General features: G+C 39.0%; 2 protein-coding genes across 3 annotated transcripts; one reads left to right on the plus strand and one right to left on the minus strand.

Moving 5' to 3' along the window:
• Positions 1–7: 7 nt before the first annotated feature.
• ddx43 (DEAD (Asp-Glu-Ala-Asp) box polypeptide 43) lies at positions 8–8,994 on the plus strand. Its single transcript, XM_068731890.1, has 19 exons — positions 8–366; positions 672–727; positions 1,755–1,872; positions 2,081–2,119; positions 2,300–2,485; positions 2,613–2,694; positions 3,217–3,376; positions 4,704–4,822; positions 4,932–5,042; positions 5,168–5,309; positions 5,477–5,577; positions 5,722–5,809; positions 5,909–6,036; positions 6,156–6,265; positions 6,369–6,507; positions 6,616–6,703; positions 7,057–7,207; positions 7,256–7,347; positions 8,904–8,994. Exons 1-18 carry the CDS (start codon positions 18–20, stop codon positions 7,330–7,332), a joined length of 2,244 nt encoding a protein of 747 aa, XP_068587991.1. The 5' UTR covers positions 8–17; the 3' UTR covers positions 7,333–7,347; positions 8,904–8,994.
• A 369-nt stretch (positions 8,995–9,363) lies between these two features.
• On the minus strand, positions 9,364–17,960 carry cgasa (cyclic GMP-AMP synthase a). Of its 2 annotated transcripts, XM_068731889.1 has the most exons (6): positions 17,334–17,960; positions 17,035–17,251; positions 16,572–16,829; positions 16,383–16,482; positions 15,954–16,301; positions 9,364–10,045 (listed from the first exon to the last, which is right to left on the minus strand). In XM_068731889.1, the coding sequence occupies exons 1-5, from the start codon at positions 17,928–17,930 to the stop codon at positions 15,971–15,973; spliced, it is 1,503 nt and encodes a 500-aa protein (XP_068587990.1). In that variant the 5' UTR covers positions 17,931–17,960; the 3' UTR covers positions 9,364–10,045; positions 15,954–15,970. The 2 variants fall into 2 exon arrangements, with proteins under 2 accessions (XP_068587990.1, XP_068587989.1); XM_068731888.1 differs by lacking the exon at positions 9,364–10,045 and having other exon boundaries at positions 15,657–16,301.
• Positions 17,961–18,127: the final 167 nt, after the last annotated feature.

An 18,127-nucleotide genomic window follows, 5' to 3' on the forward strand; every position in this document is an offset into this window, starting at 1 on the left:
CGGGAGCTAAATTCAAAATGTCTGACTGGGAGGAGGACGACAGCGAAGGCGGCGTCGCTATCGCAAAGTACGCGACAAAAACAGCTCCAACTGAATGGAAACCACCACACAATGACAGTCAAGGACCAGACGTATTTCCCGGGGTAAGAAATGGCGCCAGGTCCAGAGCCTCGAGAGAGTGTAGAGCGGATCGTAATGGCGACGGATCCGAGTATAATAGCCGGAGAGGCGGCGGTGAAGTTCGCTCGTTCGGCCGGAGCACGGGTCGCGGAGGCCCCGGAAGACCAACCTTCGGCGATGGAAAGTCGGACTCTTCCCAGGCTGTGACTTTCACTGTGGAAAGTGTTTTAGTTGGGAGGATAATAGGTAGGTTTATAAAGCAGTAATTCAAATAAAAAAAAATCCACATGTTGGGAGTTTTAGCTTAAATTCCGTTTCACTTAGCTAGCATTAGCTGAGCGGACGTTAGTAAGCTAGTTAGCGTGTTTATGAGCGGTTAGCTTGTTTATGAGGTCCACATGGTTTGATAGTTTAAGGTTTATCCTCATTTTGACATGTTTTATTAATAGTTCAGTATGAGGGAATGACCTTTACATTAATGTAGCGTATGTTACTTACTGACGTGTACAGATTTTGGACTTATTCTTAATACTTTTTAATCCTGTTTAAAGGCCGTGGAGGAGCCAAAATTCGTGAACTTGAAGAGAGCACTGGTGCAAGGATAAAGGTAAGTTGACTATTGTCGGTTTGAAACTAGTGATATTATGTAGAGCATCCATGTCCAAAAATAGTGTGCAGTTATAAAGTGTTAAACTGTCGGTATGTTTTATATTTAAGTTGAATTAGGTAAACTAATGTCAACACTTGGCTGCGATTGTTAATGACAGAACTCGTATTATCTTTTATCACAACTGTTAACTTTACTAATCCACCAACAAATGCTTTAAATATCTGCTTTGTTTGCAGTGTTTCTACACTGACTTTTTATTTAATTCAACACTTAATTCTATATAATTTTTTATCTCTGTGGAATCATATTGTGTAAGCATGATAACACAATTGAGTCTTATTTGATAATAATAAATAAATACTAACTAAATGTTCTCAGACACTCTAACTTGATATGAAATCTGCTCAATGGAAATATATATATTTTTCTCTATAATGTGACTTGAAGCTGTTCATATAGCCCTAAAGTTCTCAATGAAAGCTACCATGAGGGACTTTCATTTTGCTTTTAAAAGCAGAAGTGTGTCTTAAGTACCAGAGTCCCTTCAGAAAACCTCATTTTTACTGCAGCAGTGTCTTTATGCATGTCACAAAGAGGCATCAGCATCAAATTAGTTGTTTCATAACCAAGTAAAAGTTCCTCATAATAACTTTATATTAAAATACTCAGTACTTTCTATTTCTTTAATTCATTTCTTTAATTTAACACACAGGAGTTTACAAAACAATACTCTACCATGTGGTTATTTCATGTAGACTATTTATTTATTGTGCTACCAGAAATCATGTCATATCGTGATATGTATTATCAAAATATGAATGACCCCTACGGCCACATAAACGGTCAATTCAAGATGATTTAACCTGCAATGGACTGCATAGATTTGAAGTATTTCTAAAAGAACACCAGAAAGGCAGATCAAGCTGTAAATCATCTTTAGAATTCAACTATCTAGGCACTATGGAACTATTGTCAGAGCAGGTATCGTATAACAGTTTTCCCTCCTTTTTGTTCGTTTCTCCAGATAAACAACGGCGGCTCTGAAGGTGAGGTGGTCCTCTTTGGATCCTCTGCTGCCCAGCAGAAGGCCAAGGAGATGATTGAAGACCTGTTGGCAGATCGCATCTTCCGACCTCGCAACGGTACGAAGTGAACAGCTCTGTTTTCTACAGTCTTCTAGTTCCTCCAACAGAGGAATGTGAGGGCAGTTGTGGCAATGTGAAGTACCTTCTTCTCTAAGCAACAAATTGCTCGATATTCTCAATCATATCCTTCAATTTACACTTCATCTACCCTCTTAAGTGCCTATTTTAATACCGGATTTCCTTACCCATACTTATTGGTTCTCAGGTCCTGGTTGGGGGGGAGTCTATGGAGGAGGAGGAGGTGGTGGAGGAGGCTACGGAGGAGGAGCTAGTGGAGGAGGCTTCAGAGGGGGAGATCGTGGAGGAGGTTTCAGAGGAGGAGATCGTGCAGGAGGCTTCAGAGGAGGAGATCGTGGAGGAGGCTACAGAGGAGGAGCTAGTGGAGGACGCTACAGAGGGGAATCTGACGAAGGAGGCTACAGAGGAGGAGGAGGAGGAGGTGGTGGTGGTGGTGGTGGAGGTGGAGGTGTTGGTGGTGGAGGAGTAAAGGAACACTCTGTCTGGTCCACTGAAGAACTTCAGGCTTCGGCGATAACCCAGGCTCCTCCCTCCATCGACTGGAATGACATCCGGGAGAACAAGGACAAGTATCAAGAGCTCAAGTGGAAAGGTGAGGACTCATATATTGTCACTACTCTACGTACACTGAAGTCCACAAGTACTAGAGAAGTGATGAGTTCATCATTGATTTGGCCTCTTATTCAAACAATTTCTGTAATATTTGTAACTTCCTTCAGACCTGCCGCCCTTGAAGAAGAACTTCTACACTGAGGCAGAGAGCGTCTCCGTGCTCACAGCAGAGGAAGTCCGTGACTGGAGGTAAATCTGCCAAGTGTTACCTTATATTATACAATACTCAACACCTGTACTACTACAGTAGTAGAGTAGATGCAGCAGAGATGAATACCATAACTCTTAAGGGTGCTATTGACGGGCACACTATTCCCAATAGGTGTGTGGTTGTCTGCATTGTTGTCTATTACAGCCTCAGGCCAGTAGGTGGCACCATTTCTCCACCTCTCCACCTGTTACCTGAGCAGGTCTGACTGCAGTACTTTAAGCTGTTTACACATCTGTCATGTAGATGTAGAAATCTTTTACAAGTTATTGTTCAATTTATTTTGCATTGAAAGAGTATTATTTGTCAAACCTGTACAAGAATAGAAAAAAAAAAAACATAATACATTTTCATGCGGAGTTTGGACCAAATGTGGTTTTGTTAAACATAAACCACACTAAACACACTGCGTATTCCTCTTGGTCTATGACTGCGCTGTGTTTTGGTACCGACCCGTTCAACCAGTTCCACGATGTTCTTGTTTGCGTTCTATTTTTCCACAGGAAGGAGAACAACAATATCTTCGTGGACGACCTGAAGGAGGAGGGGGAGAAGCGGCCCATTCCCAATCCGTGTCGCACCTTTCTGGAGGCCTTTGATCTTTATCCAGAGATCATGGAGAATATAGAACGCGTGGGTTTTGTCAAACCAACCCCCATCCAGGTATGGACCTGTAGTGAAGTACCAGCACAATATTTTAGAATAAAAAAATTAAACCAAGTCCTCCGATGACGCGTTGGAATTAAGCACCGCTGTAGAGGAGTGCTCCTGTAGTGATCTGCCTCATTACTCATCGCTGGATATCCCCGGGATTTCCATATATGGAATTCCCCGTATTATCAGCAGCTTTAACAGGAAATACTAGACCTTTTTTTTAAAATTATCATTCCATGGTTGTAGTCTCTCCAAAAAAAGCAGAAATGAAAGAAATGTTGAGAACTAATTCATTATTTTTGCACATAAAGAAATGTTGTGATATTTGAGTTCGTCGATGTTGCCCAGCTCTAACGTACGAACTTAAAGCTCGTTGTTTTCCAATAACTGTGGTACAGATTGTTCTTCCTTTGAACCTCTCTCTCTTCCATTTAGTACATTTGTTTTCCTATGAAACATAAAAACATGGTCAGAAACTCATGTTTTCTGAATTACAATTGAATCCATCCTGTACCATAGAAGCCAGATATCTTTAAAACATTTCGACATGTTTTTATATCTCAAGTGCAAAACACAGGAGTCCCAGTAGATCAGTGAGCCTGTTGTGATTCCTCTGACAGGTGTGTTGTGTTGTGGGCTGGTTTTTGGGTGTGGTTCTGTAGTTTTCCAGAGGCTCTTAGGCTGCAGATGCTTGCTGCGAGAGGAAATGAAACTGCTGCGTCATCGTCTCTGATTTCACTTTTGTTTCGCAGTAAGAGAGTCAGTCACATGGGATCCATCCTCGCTGGCTTTTAGTTTTGAATAAGCTTGTTGCACAACCCGCTCGGTAACCCAGCTGGTTGACAAACCTGCTGTAATCCTGTGGTAGATCTTAAATCGGATGTTGTGCCGCACCCTTTGGCCAACCCTGTGTTTTTATAATGATACCTGTGGTGCTGTCTGTCTGCCCACCCTTCTGAGAGTTATATTCTGCAGCCTCAGTGGCCTTAATGCCCACACTACCACAGCTGATCTCACTCTTTTCTCCTCTTTACTGGTTTACTCTCCTCTGTAGTCCTTCAAATAGGAGAAGAGATCCGAACCGTTTTCCTTCCACTAAAAGGCATTTTATGTCAAATACAGATAAGATAATAACTGAGGATTAATCTCTTTTTTACATTTAAAACACAGCCACAGTTACGCCATGTACGGAGCTATTAAAGATAATACCACCTTTAACCATTAAGTTGAATTTGATTATTTCCGTGGACTCTCTTACGCCTTACACCAGTGGGGTATTTATTTATATATGTAGTTGGTTCTAAATGTCCGGTGCTTTTTGTTGATTCCTCACCAGTCTCAGGCGTGGCCGGTGTCTCTGAGTGGAGAGGACCTGATCGCCATCGCTCAGACAGGAACAGGGAAGACTCTGGCTTACCTGCTGCCAGGGTTCATCCACATGGACGGACAGCCTGTGTGAGCACAGCACCTTTCCTTCTCCTCAGCTTAACATCGTGATCTTTTCTTTAGGCAGCAACGTTATCATTGAAACTACTTTTTTTCTTTTTCTTTTCTTTTTTTTTAGGCCTAAAGCCATGCGCGACGGTCCAGGCATGTTGGTGCTGACGCCCACCAGAGAGCTCGCCCTGCAGATCGAAACCGAGTGCAGCAAGTATCGCTATAAGGGCTACAAAAGGTCCAGCAGTCTCTATATAGTGTCACGAAGCATGAGCTTAGATTATTAATAGAATTCATATTTCTTTGACATGATCGTGGCGGTTCCTTCCTTCTCTACCTTTTTTTTTTTTTTTTTTATCTCAGTGTCTGTATCTACGGCGGAGGAGACCGGAGAGCTCAGATCGGTCTGGTGAGGAGCGGCGTGGACATCGTGATCGCTACACCGGGCCGACTGAACGATCTGCAGATGAACGAGCTCATCAATCTGCAGTCCATCACCTACTTGGTGAGCCGTTTGTGTCCGTGCATCTCAGTGAAACGCTTCGGGTGTAAAGTGTCCTGACGCCTATGCATTTTGGGCCTTTTTTTTAGGTGTGAGCACAAACCAATGTAGAAAAATATAGACCGGTACCGATAGAGCAGTTATTAAATGCGACCTATCGTTGTGAAAAGGTGCTGGACGAGGCGGACCGAATGCTAGACATGGGCTTTGAACCCCAGATTATGAAGATTCTCCTGGACATCCGGCCGGACCGACAGACCGTCATGACCAGGTAGAAGAAACATGGAGCGTTCATTTACTTTGTGATAAAGTTCCTCACAGAAGTATTATCGAGATTTACGTTGACATGTTGTAAGATGTGCAGTATAAACTTGAGATTGAGCTTTCTCTTCCTTCTTAAACTCCCATGATTCAGTGCCACCTGGCCCACCGGTGTGAGGCGATTAGCCAAATCCTACCTGAAGAATCCCATGATGGTGTATGTGGGCACTCTGGACTTGGCGGTAAGTGGAGACGAATGCAGTCAAATCGTGTATCGGTTGTGTCGACTGTGCACTTTAACCTTTTTAACGTTTACCCTCCATCCCACCTGTGTTTCTCAGGCCGTTGACACGGTGCAGCAGACGGTGCTGATCGTCCACGAAGACGAGAAGAAGTTCTACGTGTTTGACTTCATCAGAAGCATGCAGCCTCTGGATAAAGTCCTCGTCTTTGTGGGCAAGAAGCTTGTGTGAGTAGGACTCGGTCGCTAACGTAGTAAATGTGCTTTTAGCTGCCGCCCACAGTTCCTGGTGAATACCGGCGTTAATCATACACACACTAACCATTTCCTGTGTGCGTGTCTCTCAGGGCCGACGACCTGTCCAGCGACATGTGTCTGCAGGGTCTGGCTGTGCAGAGTCTCCATGGTGACCGTGAGCAGTGTGACCGTGAGGAGGCCCTCAAGGACTTTAAAGACAGTATGTTACAGAGGGAGAAGTGTTAAAAACAGACTCGGACTGAAACTGAAATATGTTGGCATTTAGCTGGTGATCTTGAAGTTAACATGTAATCTTTTTCCAGGCCGAGTTCGTATCCTGGTCGCCACAGACCTGGCGTCTCGAGGGTTGGACGTCATCGACATAACTCACGTCTTTAACTACGACTTCCCACGTAACATAGAGGAGTACGTCCACCGCGTGGGCCGCACTGGCCGAGCAGGGTAAGAGCGTTTACAGGTCACTTTATTCTGCAGTCACACGTGATTGAAAGTCACTGCCGGTCTCCGGTTCCTGAGTTGGTATTTAATGTTGATGCGTTTATGTGCCAGACGCTCGGGTGCTGCTGTTACCCTGATAACGAGAGAGAACTGGAGAATGGCCCCTGAGCTTATTCACATCCTGGAGCGAGCAGGACAGGTTGGTGTTACCACTGTTATTTATTACACACAGAAAGTTTGTTAATATGAATAAGATAGTGGTTTATAGCTTGTCTTGGTATTTCACTGACCAACAGGATTCTGTATTTATGAATAAACCATAGAAGGCTTTAGTTTTTGTATTCAAAAACAAAATATTGTGATAAATGTTACCAAATCAGGAAGAAATATTGTATTTGCAGCCTGAAAGCTGAGCTGATTACTACCGTTGATTAGGAAGCATGTGTGACAGCATGTTCTTATTTACATTTATCAAGTTTTTAAAGTGTATTTTAATAAAATCTCCAGTGAACCGTCATAACGTGCATGAAATCTTTGTGAATCCTGTTGCAGGAGGTCCCCGAGGAGCTGGTGCTCATGGCAGAGAGATACGAGAAGCACAAGAGGGAGAAGGACTTGAGCAACCCAAGAGGACCGGGAGGAGGAGGAGGAGGAGGAGGATATGGGAGGAGAGAAGGTGGAGGAGGAGGAGGAGGAGGTGGTGGTGGTGGTGGTGGTGGTGGTGGAGGAGGAGGACGAGGAGGAGGACGAGGAGGAGGAGGAGGATGGGGGAGGAGAGATGGTGGAGGGAGAGGAGGCAGAGATCGAAGCGATAACTGGGCCTTCTAATGCATGATTGTCCATGTAAGTCCACACATGACCACTAAGTCCACACATCAAACATTCAGTCAGAAATCACTTTATGAGTTTTCTCCCTTCATGTTAAGCTTCATGAGAGAGCGTTCGATTAAACAGAATGAGCCAATACTACCACTACCACTCAAATACTACTTCAGTTTTAACATTTGTTTGTCATCACATGACTGAAAAGGGAAGCCCGAGTCAGCAAAATGTGTCGTGCAAAAGTCACGTGAAGTTCCATTTTGAAGCCAATGCTCCAGAATTCATAGGTTAAACTGCTACTTGACTGGTTGGCAGAGAAAGACGATGACCATTGAAGCGTGAGCGGCGCCTGCCCCGTTTCTAGGCGGGGAAGTCGTTCGCACCTAACACGGTGGTCACTCCGTCGGCTGTCCCACCTGCAAGGATATACGTTCCTTTTTGAGGTGCTAGAACAAAACCTTCGGCCTTTTATCTCACCCTGTCGCTATTGTTAGGATTTCGGATTAATTGTCTTCTTGAAATTCTTTTACGGCAAAAGCCCTAGGCGTTCTCAATGGGATGCAACCCTAGCACCCTGTATATAATAGTTATGTACTTCGTCTGTACTTTACTATTGCCTATTGTGAACATTCTCACTATTTTATGACTAACACTGCACAGTTTTCACCCATGGTACTTACCTTAAGCACCGTATGGTAGCTTCTGTCGTCACGTCTGGATCGCACGGTTAACGGACAGGGAAAGAGGTTTAAATTGTTTAAAGGACCAGAATACGTTGTTTGGTTTCAGTCTCTTACAAAATGTAAGGCCGGATTTTTATTTAGGTTTTTCGCACAACAATTACATACAACAATTTCAAGTCAATGAAACAGTTTCTGTAATAAGTCTAACACTCCTTCTATACGGAGTTTTCCTCTTTATCAGTTCGCACTGATTTTGCTATGAGGAATAATACAGACCCTCTCTCTGTACTTCCTCTCCCTCCTCCCTCTTTTCTGCGCTTCCCTCCTGTTTTTATGCTGTTCTCAGGCTGGAACCTCCTTCAAGCTAATGAGTAACTCACACACGAGTCCTCCCCTTTTTTTAGAGAAAACACAGAACATAACTGGTTTGATCCTGTTTACAAGAGGAAGCAAACAGTTTAGAGTGACTATTCTACTGAAGACACATACACAGTTTATAAGGTTAATCACATCTATCAAAAAGTAAAACAAGTTATAGGTTTAATTACTTCAAACAAAATTAAAAAAGGTTTATAGGTTATACTTTGAATAAAAAAAGGTTACAAGTTATAATGGTTATACTTTTATGCTTTCATACTTTTTCTACGATCTCTCAACACCATACAGATATATTTTTATTTGTATCCGTGTCTTTAGGAGAGGTGGTCCTTTGAGAACTCCTGTCACCTGATTGGATGGTCATTCTAGTAAATTAAACCACATGCTAGCTCTTTCGTACAGGTTAACGAGTAGAGGGAAAAATTAAAATCACACGGGATGAAGTCAGAAAGCCTCAGTAATGAATTTAATAATTGAGGACTAATCTTGATTTTCTGTTTTTATTTCTCCCAACAGGCTGAAGCAGAATCTGATACCTGTGTTGTGATTTCTTTGAATGTACATTATTTCTTTTCTGTGATTTGAAACCGTTTGTTTGTTTTGTGTTTTTGCTGGATTATCAATGAGGCCGTTACTCCTCATTATGTTGCGCTCCTGTTTTAAAAAAAAAAATGTTTAAAATGACACTTTTCTTCTGTCTGTAACCTCACCGACCACATCAGTGTTTATAATCACTCTGAATATTTTGTTTATGTAATGCAGAAGTAAAAACCTGTGTAATAAATTCTCCTTTTTTTTTAAAGAGACGTGACACCCGGTTTATTTTATTGACATACTTATGATACGGTAATCATTAAATCTGCACCTTCACAATAATTGGAAACGTTTACCTAGAGGATGCCAAAGGTACATGTTTTATAATTATCATTCACAAAAAGGAAAACGTAGTCAATTTGAATGACCAATTATTCTCTGAACAGGAAGTGATTCCCTGGATTAGGTCCAAGTCGTCTGCAGTGGACAGGAAGTCACTTTTACAGCTGAGCAGGAGATCAAAGCCGGAGCAGCGCTGCAGTTTCTGGTAAAGCTTAAACCATTTCACAATCCTTTGTGATGAATGCAGAAGTGTTGAACTCTTTCTAGATGGTGATGAAACAATCTGTCGGCGCTTCTGATGACGACGCCGGGTCCTCGAGGACAACAAACGTTCGCAAAATGTTGCTGTTAGGGTGTTTGTACAATCATTGGAAGTGAAGTTAAACCAACAGAAGCTTTTTGTCCAGTAATCAATACTATGACTTATTTCTTTTATGGACATGTTACACTATGACTTTGTATCACTGTTTCCATATGCTATAGGTTGAACAAATGTAAAAGTTTATGTATAGTATACATTACAACAGTTGTTTTATCACACCCCTAGACTGTGACAAGTTCATCAAGGAACTAAAATGCATTTATATACAAAGTAACATTGACAAAAAGAACAATTGTGAAAGCTTTTAATCCGTCATTTGAGCATGCATGTATTGGATGTGTCTAGCAAAAAATGTAGAAGACACTTGTGACAAAGTTGTGGGACACTTTTTGGGAAGGTGGTAAAATGTAAACCAGTCCGTGCACAGGAGTGGCTGATAGACCAGATGGAGCTCCGGATCCTGCAACCATGAAGACAAAGGACAATTAATAAATTCATTCATGTAAAACTGCCATTGTGTTGTTTGTTAGAGGTATAGTTTGTCAAACATGATGGTATAAAAAAGTTAATATATGCAATAAATATCGGAAAAATGTCATAGTATAGCATGTCGAAAACAAGTCATACTTTTTGGACAGGCTATACTATGACTTTTTTCGAAATACTATACTATGACTTTTTTTCGACATGCTATAATATGACTTTTTTTGGACATGCTATACTATGACTTTTTCGAAATACTATACTATGACTTTTTTGTCGACATGCTATACTATGACTTTTTTCAACATGCTATACTATGACTTTTTTGACATGCGAGTATAGCATGTCGAAAAAAGTAATAAAAAAAGTCATAGTATAGCATGTCGAAAAAAAAGTCATAGTATAGTATTTCGAAAAAGTCATAGTATAGCATGTCCAAAAAAAGTCATACTTTTCGACATGCTATATTATGACTTTTTTTTCGACATGCTATACTATGACTTTTTTTTCGACATGCAATACTGACTTTTTCGACATGCTATGACATTTTTTTCGACATGCTATACTATGACTTTTTTTCGACATGCTATACTATGACTTTTTTTCGACATGCGAGTATAGCATGTCGAAAAAAGTAATAAAAAAGTCATAGTATAGCATGTCGAAAAAAAAGTCATAGTATAGTATGTCGAAAAAAAAGTCATGAAAAAGTCAGTATAGCATGTCGAAAAAAAAGTCATGAAAAAGTTATAGTCTACTATGTCGAAAAAAAGTCATAGTATAGTATGTCGAAGAAAAAGTCATAGTATATGTCGAAAAAAAGTCATGAAAAAGTCATAGTATAATATGTCGAAAAAAAGTCATACTTTTCGACATACTATACTATGACTTTTTTTCGACATGCTATGACTTTTTGGACAGGCTATACTATGACTTTTTTTCGACATGCTATACTATGACTTTTTTTGGACATACTATACTATGACTTTTTGGACATGCTATACTATGACTTTTTTGTCGACATGCTATACTATGACTTTTTTCAACATGCTATACTATGACTTTTTTGTCGACATGCTATACTATGACTTTTTTTCAACATGCTATACTATGACTTTTTTTCGACATGCGAGTATAGCATGTCGAAAAAAGTAATAAAAAAAGTCATAGTATAGCATGTCGAAAAAAAGTCTTACTATAGCATGTCGAAAAAAAGTCATAGTATAGTATGTCGAAAAAAAAGTCATGAAAAAGTCATAGTATATGTCGAAAAAAAGTCATGAAAAAGTCATAGTATAGCATGTTGGAAGAAAAAGTCCTACTTTTCGACATACTATACTATGACTTTTTTTGGACATGCTATGACTTTTTTTGGACATGCTATACTATGACTTTTTTTGGACATACTATGACTTTTTGGACAGGCTATACTATGACTTTTTTTGGACATACTGTACTATGACTTTTTTTGGACATGCTATATGAATTTTTTTGGACATGCTATACTATGACATTTTTTTCGACATGCTATACTTTGACTTTTTTTCAACATGTTATACTGACTTTTTTTTCGACATGCTATACTGACTTTTTCATGACGTTTTTCAACATACTATGACCTTTTTTTTGACATGCTATACTGACTTTTTTTCGACATGCGAGTATAGCATGTGGAAAAAAAGTCATAGTATAGCGTGTCGAAAAAAAAGTCATAGTATAATATGTCGAAAAAAAGTCATACTTTTCGACATACTATACTATGACTTTTTTTCGACATCCTATGACTTTTTTTGGACATACTATGACTTTTTGGACAGGCTATACTATGACTTTTTTGGACATGCTATACTATGACTTTTTTTGGACATGCTATATGACTTTTTTTGGACATGCTATACTATGACTTTTTTTTGGACATGCTATACTATGACTTTTTTTTGGACATACTATACTATGACTTTTTTTGGACATGCTATATGACTTTTTTTGGACATGCTATACTGACTTTTTTTGGACATGCTATACTGACTTTTTTTGGACATGCTATACTGACTTTTTTTCGACATGCGAGTATAGCATGTGGAAAAAAAGTCATAGTATAGCATGTGGAAAAAAAGTCATAGTGTAGCATGTGGAAAAAAAAGTCATAGTATAGCATGTCGAAAAAAAAGTCATAGTATAGCAAGTCGAAAAAAAAGTCATACTTTTCGACATGCTATATTATGACTTTTTTTTCGACATGCAATACTGACTTTTTCGACATGCTATGACATTTTTTTCGACATGCTATACTATGACTTTTTTTCCACATGCTATACTCGCATGTCGAAAAAAGTAATAAAAAAGTCATAGTATAGCATGTCGAAAAAAAAGTCATGAAAAAGTCAGTATAGCATGTCGAAAAAAAAGTCATAGTATAATATGTCGAAAAAAAAGTCATGAAAAAGTTATAGTCTACTATGTCAAAAAAAGTCATAGTATAGTATGTCGAAAAAAAGTCATAGTATAGTATGTCGAAGAAAAAGTCATAGTATATTTCGAAAAAAAGTCATGAAAAAGTCATAGTATAATATGTCGAAAAAAAGTCATACTTTTCGACATACTATACTATGACTGTTTTTCGACATCCTATGACTTTTTTTCGACATCCTATGACTTTTTTTGGACATACTATGACTTTTTGGACATACTATACTATGACTTTTTCATGACGTTTTTCGACATACTATGACCTTTTTTTTGACATGCTATACTGACTTTTTTTCAACATGCGAGTATAGCATGTGGAAAAAAAGTCATAGTATAGCATGTGGAAAAAAAGTCATAGTATAGCATGTGGAAAAAAAAGTCATAGTATAGCAAGTCGAAAAAAAAGTCATACTTTTCGACATGCTATATTATGACTTTTTTTTGACATGCAATACTGACTTTTTCGACATGCTATGACATTTTTTTCGACATGCTATACTATGACTTTTTTTCGACATGCGAGTATAGCATGTCGAAAAAAGTAATAAAAAAGTCATAGTATAGCATGTCGAAAAAAAAGTCATAGTATAGCATGTCGAAAAAAAAGTCATAGTATAGTATGTCGAAAAAAAAGTCATGAAAAAGTCAGTATAGCATGTCGAAAAAAAAGTCATGAAAAAGTTATAGTCTACTATGTCGAAAAAAAGTCATAGTATAGTATGTCGAAGAAAAAGTCATAGTATATGTCGAAAAAAAGTCATGAAAAAGTCATAGTATAATATGTCGAAAAAAAGTCATACTTTTCGACATGCTATGACTTTTTTTCGACATGCTATGACTTTTTGGACAGGCTATACTATGACTTTTTTTCGACATGCTATACTATGACTTTTTTTTGACATGCTATGACTTTTTTGGACATGCTATACTATGACTTTTTTTTGGACATGCTATACTATGACTTTTTTTGGACATACTATACTATGACTTTTTTTGGACATACTATACTATGACTTTTTGGACATGCTATACTATGACTTTTTTTGGACATACTATACTATGACTTTTTTTGGACATGCTATATGACTTTTTTTGGACATGCTATACTATGACTTTTTTTGGACATGCTATACTATGACTTTTTTGTCGACATGCTATACTATGACTTTTTTCAACATGCTATACTATGACTTTTTTGTCGACATGCTATACTATGACTTTTTTTCAACATGCTATACTATGACTTTTTTTCGACATGCGAGTATAGCATGTCGAAAAAAGTAATAAAAAAAGTCATAGTATAGCATGTCGAAAAAAAAGTCATAGTATAGTATGTCGAAAAAAAAGTCATAGTATAGTATGTCGAAAAAAAAGTCATGAAAAAGTCATAGTATATGTCGAAAAAAAGTCATGAAAAAGTCATAGTATAGCATGTTGGAAAAAAAAGTCCTACTTTTCGACATACTATACTATGACTTTTTTTGGACATGCTATGACTTTTTTTGGACATGCTATACTATGACTTTTTTTGGACATACTATGACTTTTTGGACAGGCTATACTATGACTTTTTTTGGACATACTGTACTATGACTTTTTTTGGACATGCTATATGACTTTTTTTGGACATGCTATACTATGACTTTTTTTTCGACATGCTATACTTTGACTTTTTTTCAACATGTTATACTGACTTTTTTTTCGACATGCTATACTGACTTTTTCATGACGTTTTTCAACATACTATGACCTTTTTTTTGACATGCTATACTGACTTTTTTTCGACATGCGAGTATAGCATGTGGAAAAAAAGTCATAGTGTAGCATGTGGAAAAAAAGTCATAGTATAGCATGTGGAAAAAAAAGTCATAGTATAGCAAGTCGAAAAAAAAGTCATACTTTTCGACATGCTATATTATGACTTTTTTTTTGACATGCAATACTGACTTTTTCGACATGCTATGACATTTTTTTCGACATGCTATACTATGACTTTTTTTCGACATGCGAGTATAGCATGTCGAAAAAAGTAATAAAAAAGTCATAGGATAGCATGTCGAAAAAAAAGTCATAGTATAGTATGTCGAAAAAAAAGTCATGAAAAAGTCAGTATAGCATGTCGAAAAAAAAGTCATGAAAAAGTTATAGTCTACTATGTCGAAAAAAAGTCATAGTATAGTATGTCGAAGAAAAAGTCATAGTATATGTCGAAAAAAAGTCATGAAAAAGTCATAGTATAATATGTCGAAAAAAAGTCATACTTTTCGACATACTATACTATGACTTTTTTTCGACATCCTATGACTTTTTTTCGACATCCTATGACTTTTTTTGGACATACTATGACTTTTTGGACATACTATACTATGACTTTTTCATGACGTTTTTCGACATACTATGACCTTTTTTTTGACATGCTATACTGACTTTTTTTCGACATGCGAGTATAGCATGTGGAAAAAAAGTCATAGTATAGCATGTGGAAAAAAAGTCATAGTATAGCATGTCGAAAAAAAAGTCATAGTATAGCATGTCGAGAAAAAAGTCATACTTTTCGACATGCTATACTATGACTTTTTTTTCGACATGCAATACTGACTTTTTCGACATGCTTTGACATTTTTTTCGACATGCTATACTATGACTTTTTTTCGACATGCGAGTATAGCATGTCAAAAAAAGTAATAAAAAGTCATAGTATAGCATGTCGAAAAAAAAGTCATGAAAAAGTCAGTATAGCATGTCGAAAAAAAAAGTCATGAAAAAGTTATAGTGTACTATGTCAAAAAAAGTCATAGTATAGTATGTCGAAAAAAAGTCATAGTATAGCATGTCGAAAAAAAAGTCATAGTATAATGTGTCAAAAAAAAAGTCATGAAAAAGTTATAATATATTATGTCGAAAAAAAAGTCATAGTATAGTACAGGGGTCTTCAACGTTTTTCAAGCCAAGGACCCCCAAACTGATAGAGAGATGGAGCAGGGATTCTACTATATATATATATATATTGTATAAAATTGTTTTATATTAAACTGGGCCTAGTGCCATGTATAAACATACTTTGTTATTGTGCATTCAATACTAAGCTATTCAAATAATACACAGGTTCATATATTCATGTTTTTATTTTAAACGTGCAAGGTACAGTGAGCAGGGTGGCCGTGCCACTGCCATTTATAAACATACCTTGTCAACTGATACCAATATCAACATTGTCTGTCAATTGCATGATAATCATGCATACAAGCTATTCAAATTTAAGTTTTTATTTTAAACATGAATGTTTAAACCAAAAATGAGTGATGGCCTATTAGTGCCACTGCCATGCATACAGTGCACAGAAGAATTCAATTGTTAAAAAGTAAAGCGTATTACATAAAGTATAGTTTCATTATTCTCTCTTTTTGAACGATTACCCTGAGTTTAGTTGTTATCACTTGAAAATAGGAAATCCGTTGTCACGTTCCTCCCCGATACGTTGAGCCAGACTCTTGCACTTCTTCAGACCGGGACCAGAGAGCAGGTTCTGAGTCGGGATGAAGAAGTTGTGGAGAACCCCTCTTTCCAGATGTCCCATGAAGTCCTCCAGGAGAAGCCGGAAACAGCGGCTCAGATCCGAGGCCTTCCAGTCGGTGTCCTTGGTTCTGGAGCAGCAGGCGTGTAACAGCGTGGTCTTAACGTGGTACGAGCAGAACTTAGTCAAAGAAGAGTCCTTCTCCTTCAAGAGACTGAGAAGATGCTTCAGGAGCTTCAGACAGTCCTTCCTGTTTGAAAAGACAAAAGAAACCTTGAGGAAACTTTATTTCAAGATGGCTTGAGGAGTCAAGTTTGTTAAAATGTGTAACCTGCAGCAGCGTTCTCCTTCCCTCTCGCAGCACGTCTTCTCCGACCCGTGATTCATCAGCATGGCCTTCTCGACGTGTGAGAACGAAACCCGCCAAACGTCTGCACAGAAACACCCAGAGGGGAACTTGAAGCTTTCGCTTTCTTTTTGCTCTGCATTTCATTCATAAAAAGGTGTGTAACTAACTTACCTTTGGCCAGGACTCCGTCATGCTCCACCGTACCCACGCCTTCGTATTTTGGGACGAGATAATATGGCTGTCGCTTGTATTGCTGCATTACTTTGGTTCCCAGCCAGCCGCCTATTTGAATGCCTTCTTTGGTGAAAGGCGGCCAGCTGGATTTAACCACGATGCTGAGAACGATGTCCAGTGAAATGGGGATTGGTTGATGTTTTGTGATCAGGGTCACTGCGGGGCAGCCTTTTTTCTTTTTTGTCACCTCCCATTCTGAAAGAAGAACCAAGAACAATCTAAATGTTGCATGAACGTATTATTATATACTTATGGTGTAACGGACCGGTAACCATCATCATATATATAATATACATCTCTCTTTGGATTTTGTGACATGTTAGTGTAATATTAGGGTAGTAGTAGTAAATATAAACTGCACTGGACCAACCCAACACTTCAAAGAAGTTGCTCTACTCACCTGTAAATTGCTTGACGGACTTCTTCACCTCGTCCCTGAACTCCTGGAGCATCTCACTGGCGGATAAAGTGCCGTCGTCATTTTGAAATTTCTGCAGAGGACTCTTGCCTCGTTTTAAGCCCACGCTGTAAAAAGCTCCGTCGTCTCCGAACGGAGTAACGTTCACTCGGTCGACGGGAACCGGCAGCATGACGTCGAACTCATCGGGATTAGAAATCTGCATGCAAACAAATCACACAAATGACATCGTAGTTCAAAGTGCTCACATGCACCAAATACAGCGTCTGAAGAAGACTCACCTTTAGATTTTCATAGTAGCTTCCAGTATGTAGCGGTGCTTCTATTTCTTTAAAGCTCTGGCTTTTCCCTTTCAAATGCTCAACTGTAGCTTTTACTATCTCATTGACGAGTTTCGCCGCGTCCGATCTTTCGCCCCTTTTGATCTTCAGGTTCTCCAGAGTCGTGTGGAGGATGGAGTGTTCTCTGCCTCCACACCTGACGGGTGGTACACAAGCCTTCGGGGTTTCTGGCTGCACCTTCGCTGTTGTCTCTGCGATGTGTCCTGGTGATCTGGCTTTGCCAACACGTCCTTCTACTTTGATCTTTAGAGGATCCTTTGGTGTTTCTGGTTGCACCTTTGTTATCTCTGCAGCTTGTTCCGTCTTTTTTTTGGCTTTTGTGCATCGCACAGGAACCTTCGTGTTGTCCGTAGTTACACTTTGCTGCTCGCTGATCTCTATGGTCCTCTCCTCAGCGTCTCTTGTCTTTTTCTGCGCCTTTGGTTTCCTTTCCTTTGTGATGCCGTTCTGCAGAGGCGCTTCCTCAGGACTAGTTTTGCTGTTGGCAGACTTGGTGTCTGGACTCTTTGCTCTGCGTGGTTTCCCTCTGCCAGCCATGATGTTGCAATGAGAAGAACAAAACTGATCCGTCAAGAAGTAAACTCAAAGAGTTTCTGACACGCCCACCCCATCAACCATTTTGATTATCTGGTTTGTATGATCATCTGACAACCCGTTTAAAGATCCAACTCCTGTGCCAATGGCTCCATCTTGTGGACACGAGTGTGTATTTGGTCCGACTCTTGCTCTGCCTC

This window comes from Cebidichthys violaceus, unplaced genomic scaffold (assembly GCF_023349555.1).
Source record: "Cebidichthys violaceus isolate CVI_PGR_0920_01 unplaced genomic scaffold, fCebVio1.0.p SCAF_54, whole genome shotgun sequence".
Lineage (NCBI taxonomy): Eukaryota > Metazoa > Chordata > Actinopteri > Perciformes > Stichaeidae > Cebidichthys > Cebidichthys violaceus.

Coding starts and splice junctions, on each gene's coding strand:
- ddx43 (XM_068731890.1), top strand. CDS start 18: ATGTCTGACTGGGAGGAGGACGACAGCGAAGGCGGCGTCGCTATCGCA. Junction 3,377..4,703: donor TCAAACCAACCCCCATCCAG/GTATGGACCTGT, acceptor ATTCCTCACCAG/TCTCAGGCGTGGCCGGTGTC. Junction 5,578..5,721: donor CGACAGACCGTCATGACCAG/GTAGAAGAAACA, acceptor CCCATGATTCAG/TGCCACCTGGCCCACCGGTG.
- cgasa (XM_068731889.1), bottom strand. CDS start 17,930: ATGGCTGGCAGAGGGAAACCACGCAGAGCAAAGAGTCCAGACACCAAG. Junction 17,252..17,333: donor GCTACTATGAAAATCTAAAG/GTGAGTCTTCTT, acceptor GTTTGCATGCAG/ATTTCTAATCCCGATGAGTT. Junction 16,483..16,571: donor TGACGGAGTCCTGGCCAAAG/GTAAGTTAGTTA, acceptor GTTTCTGTGCAG/ACGTTTGGCGGGTTTCGTTC.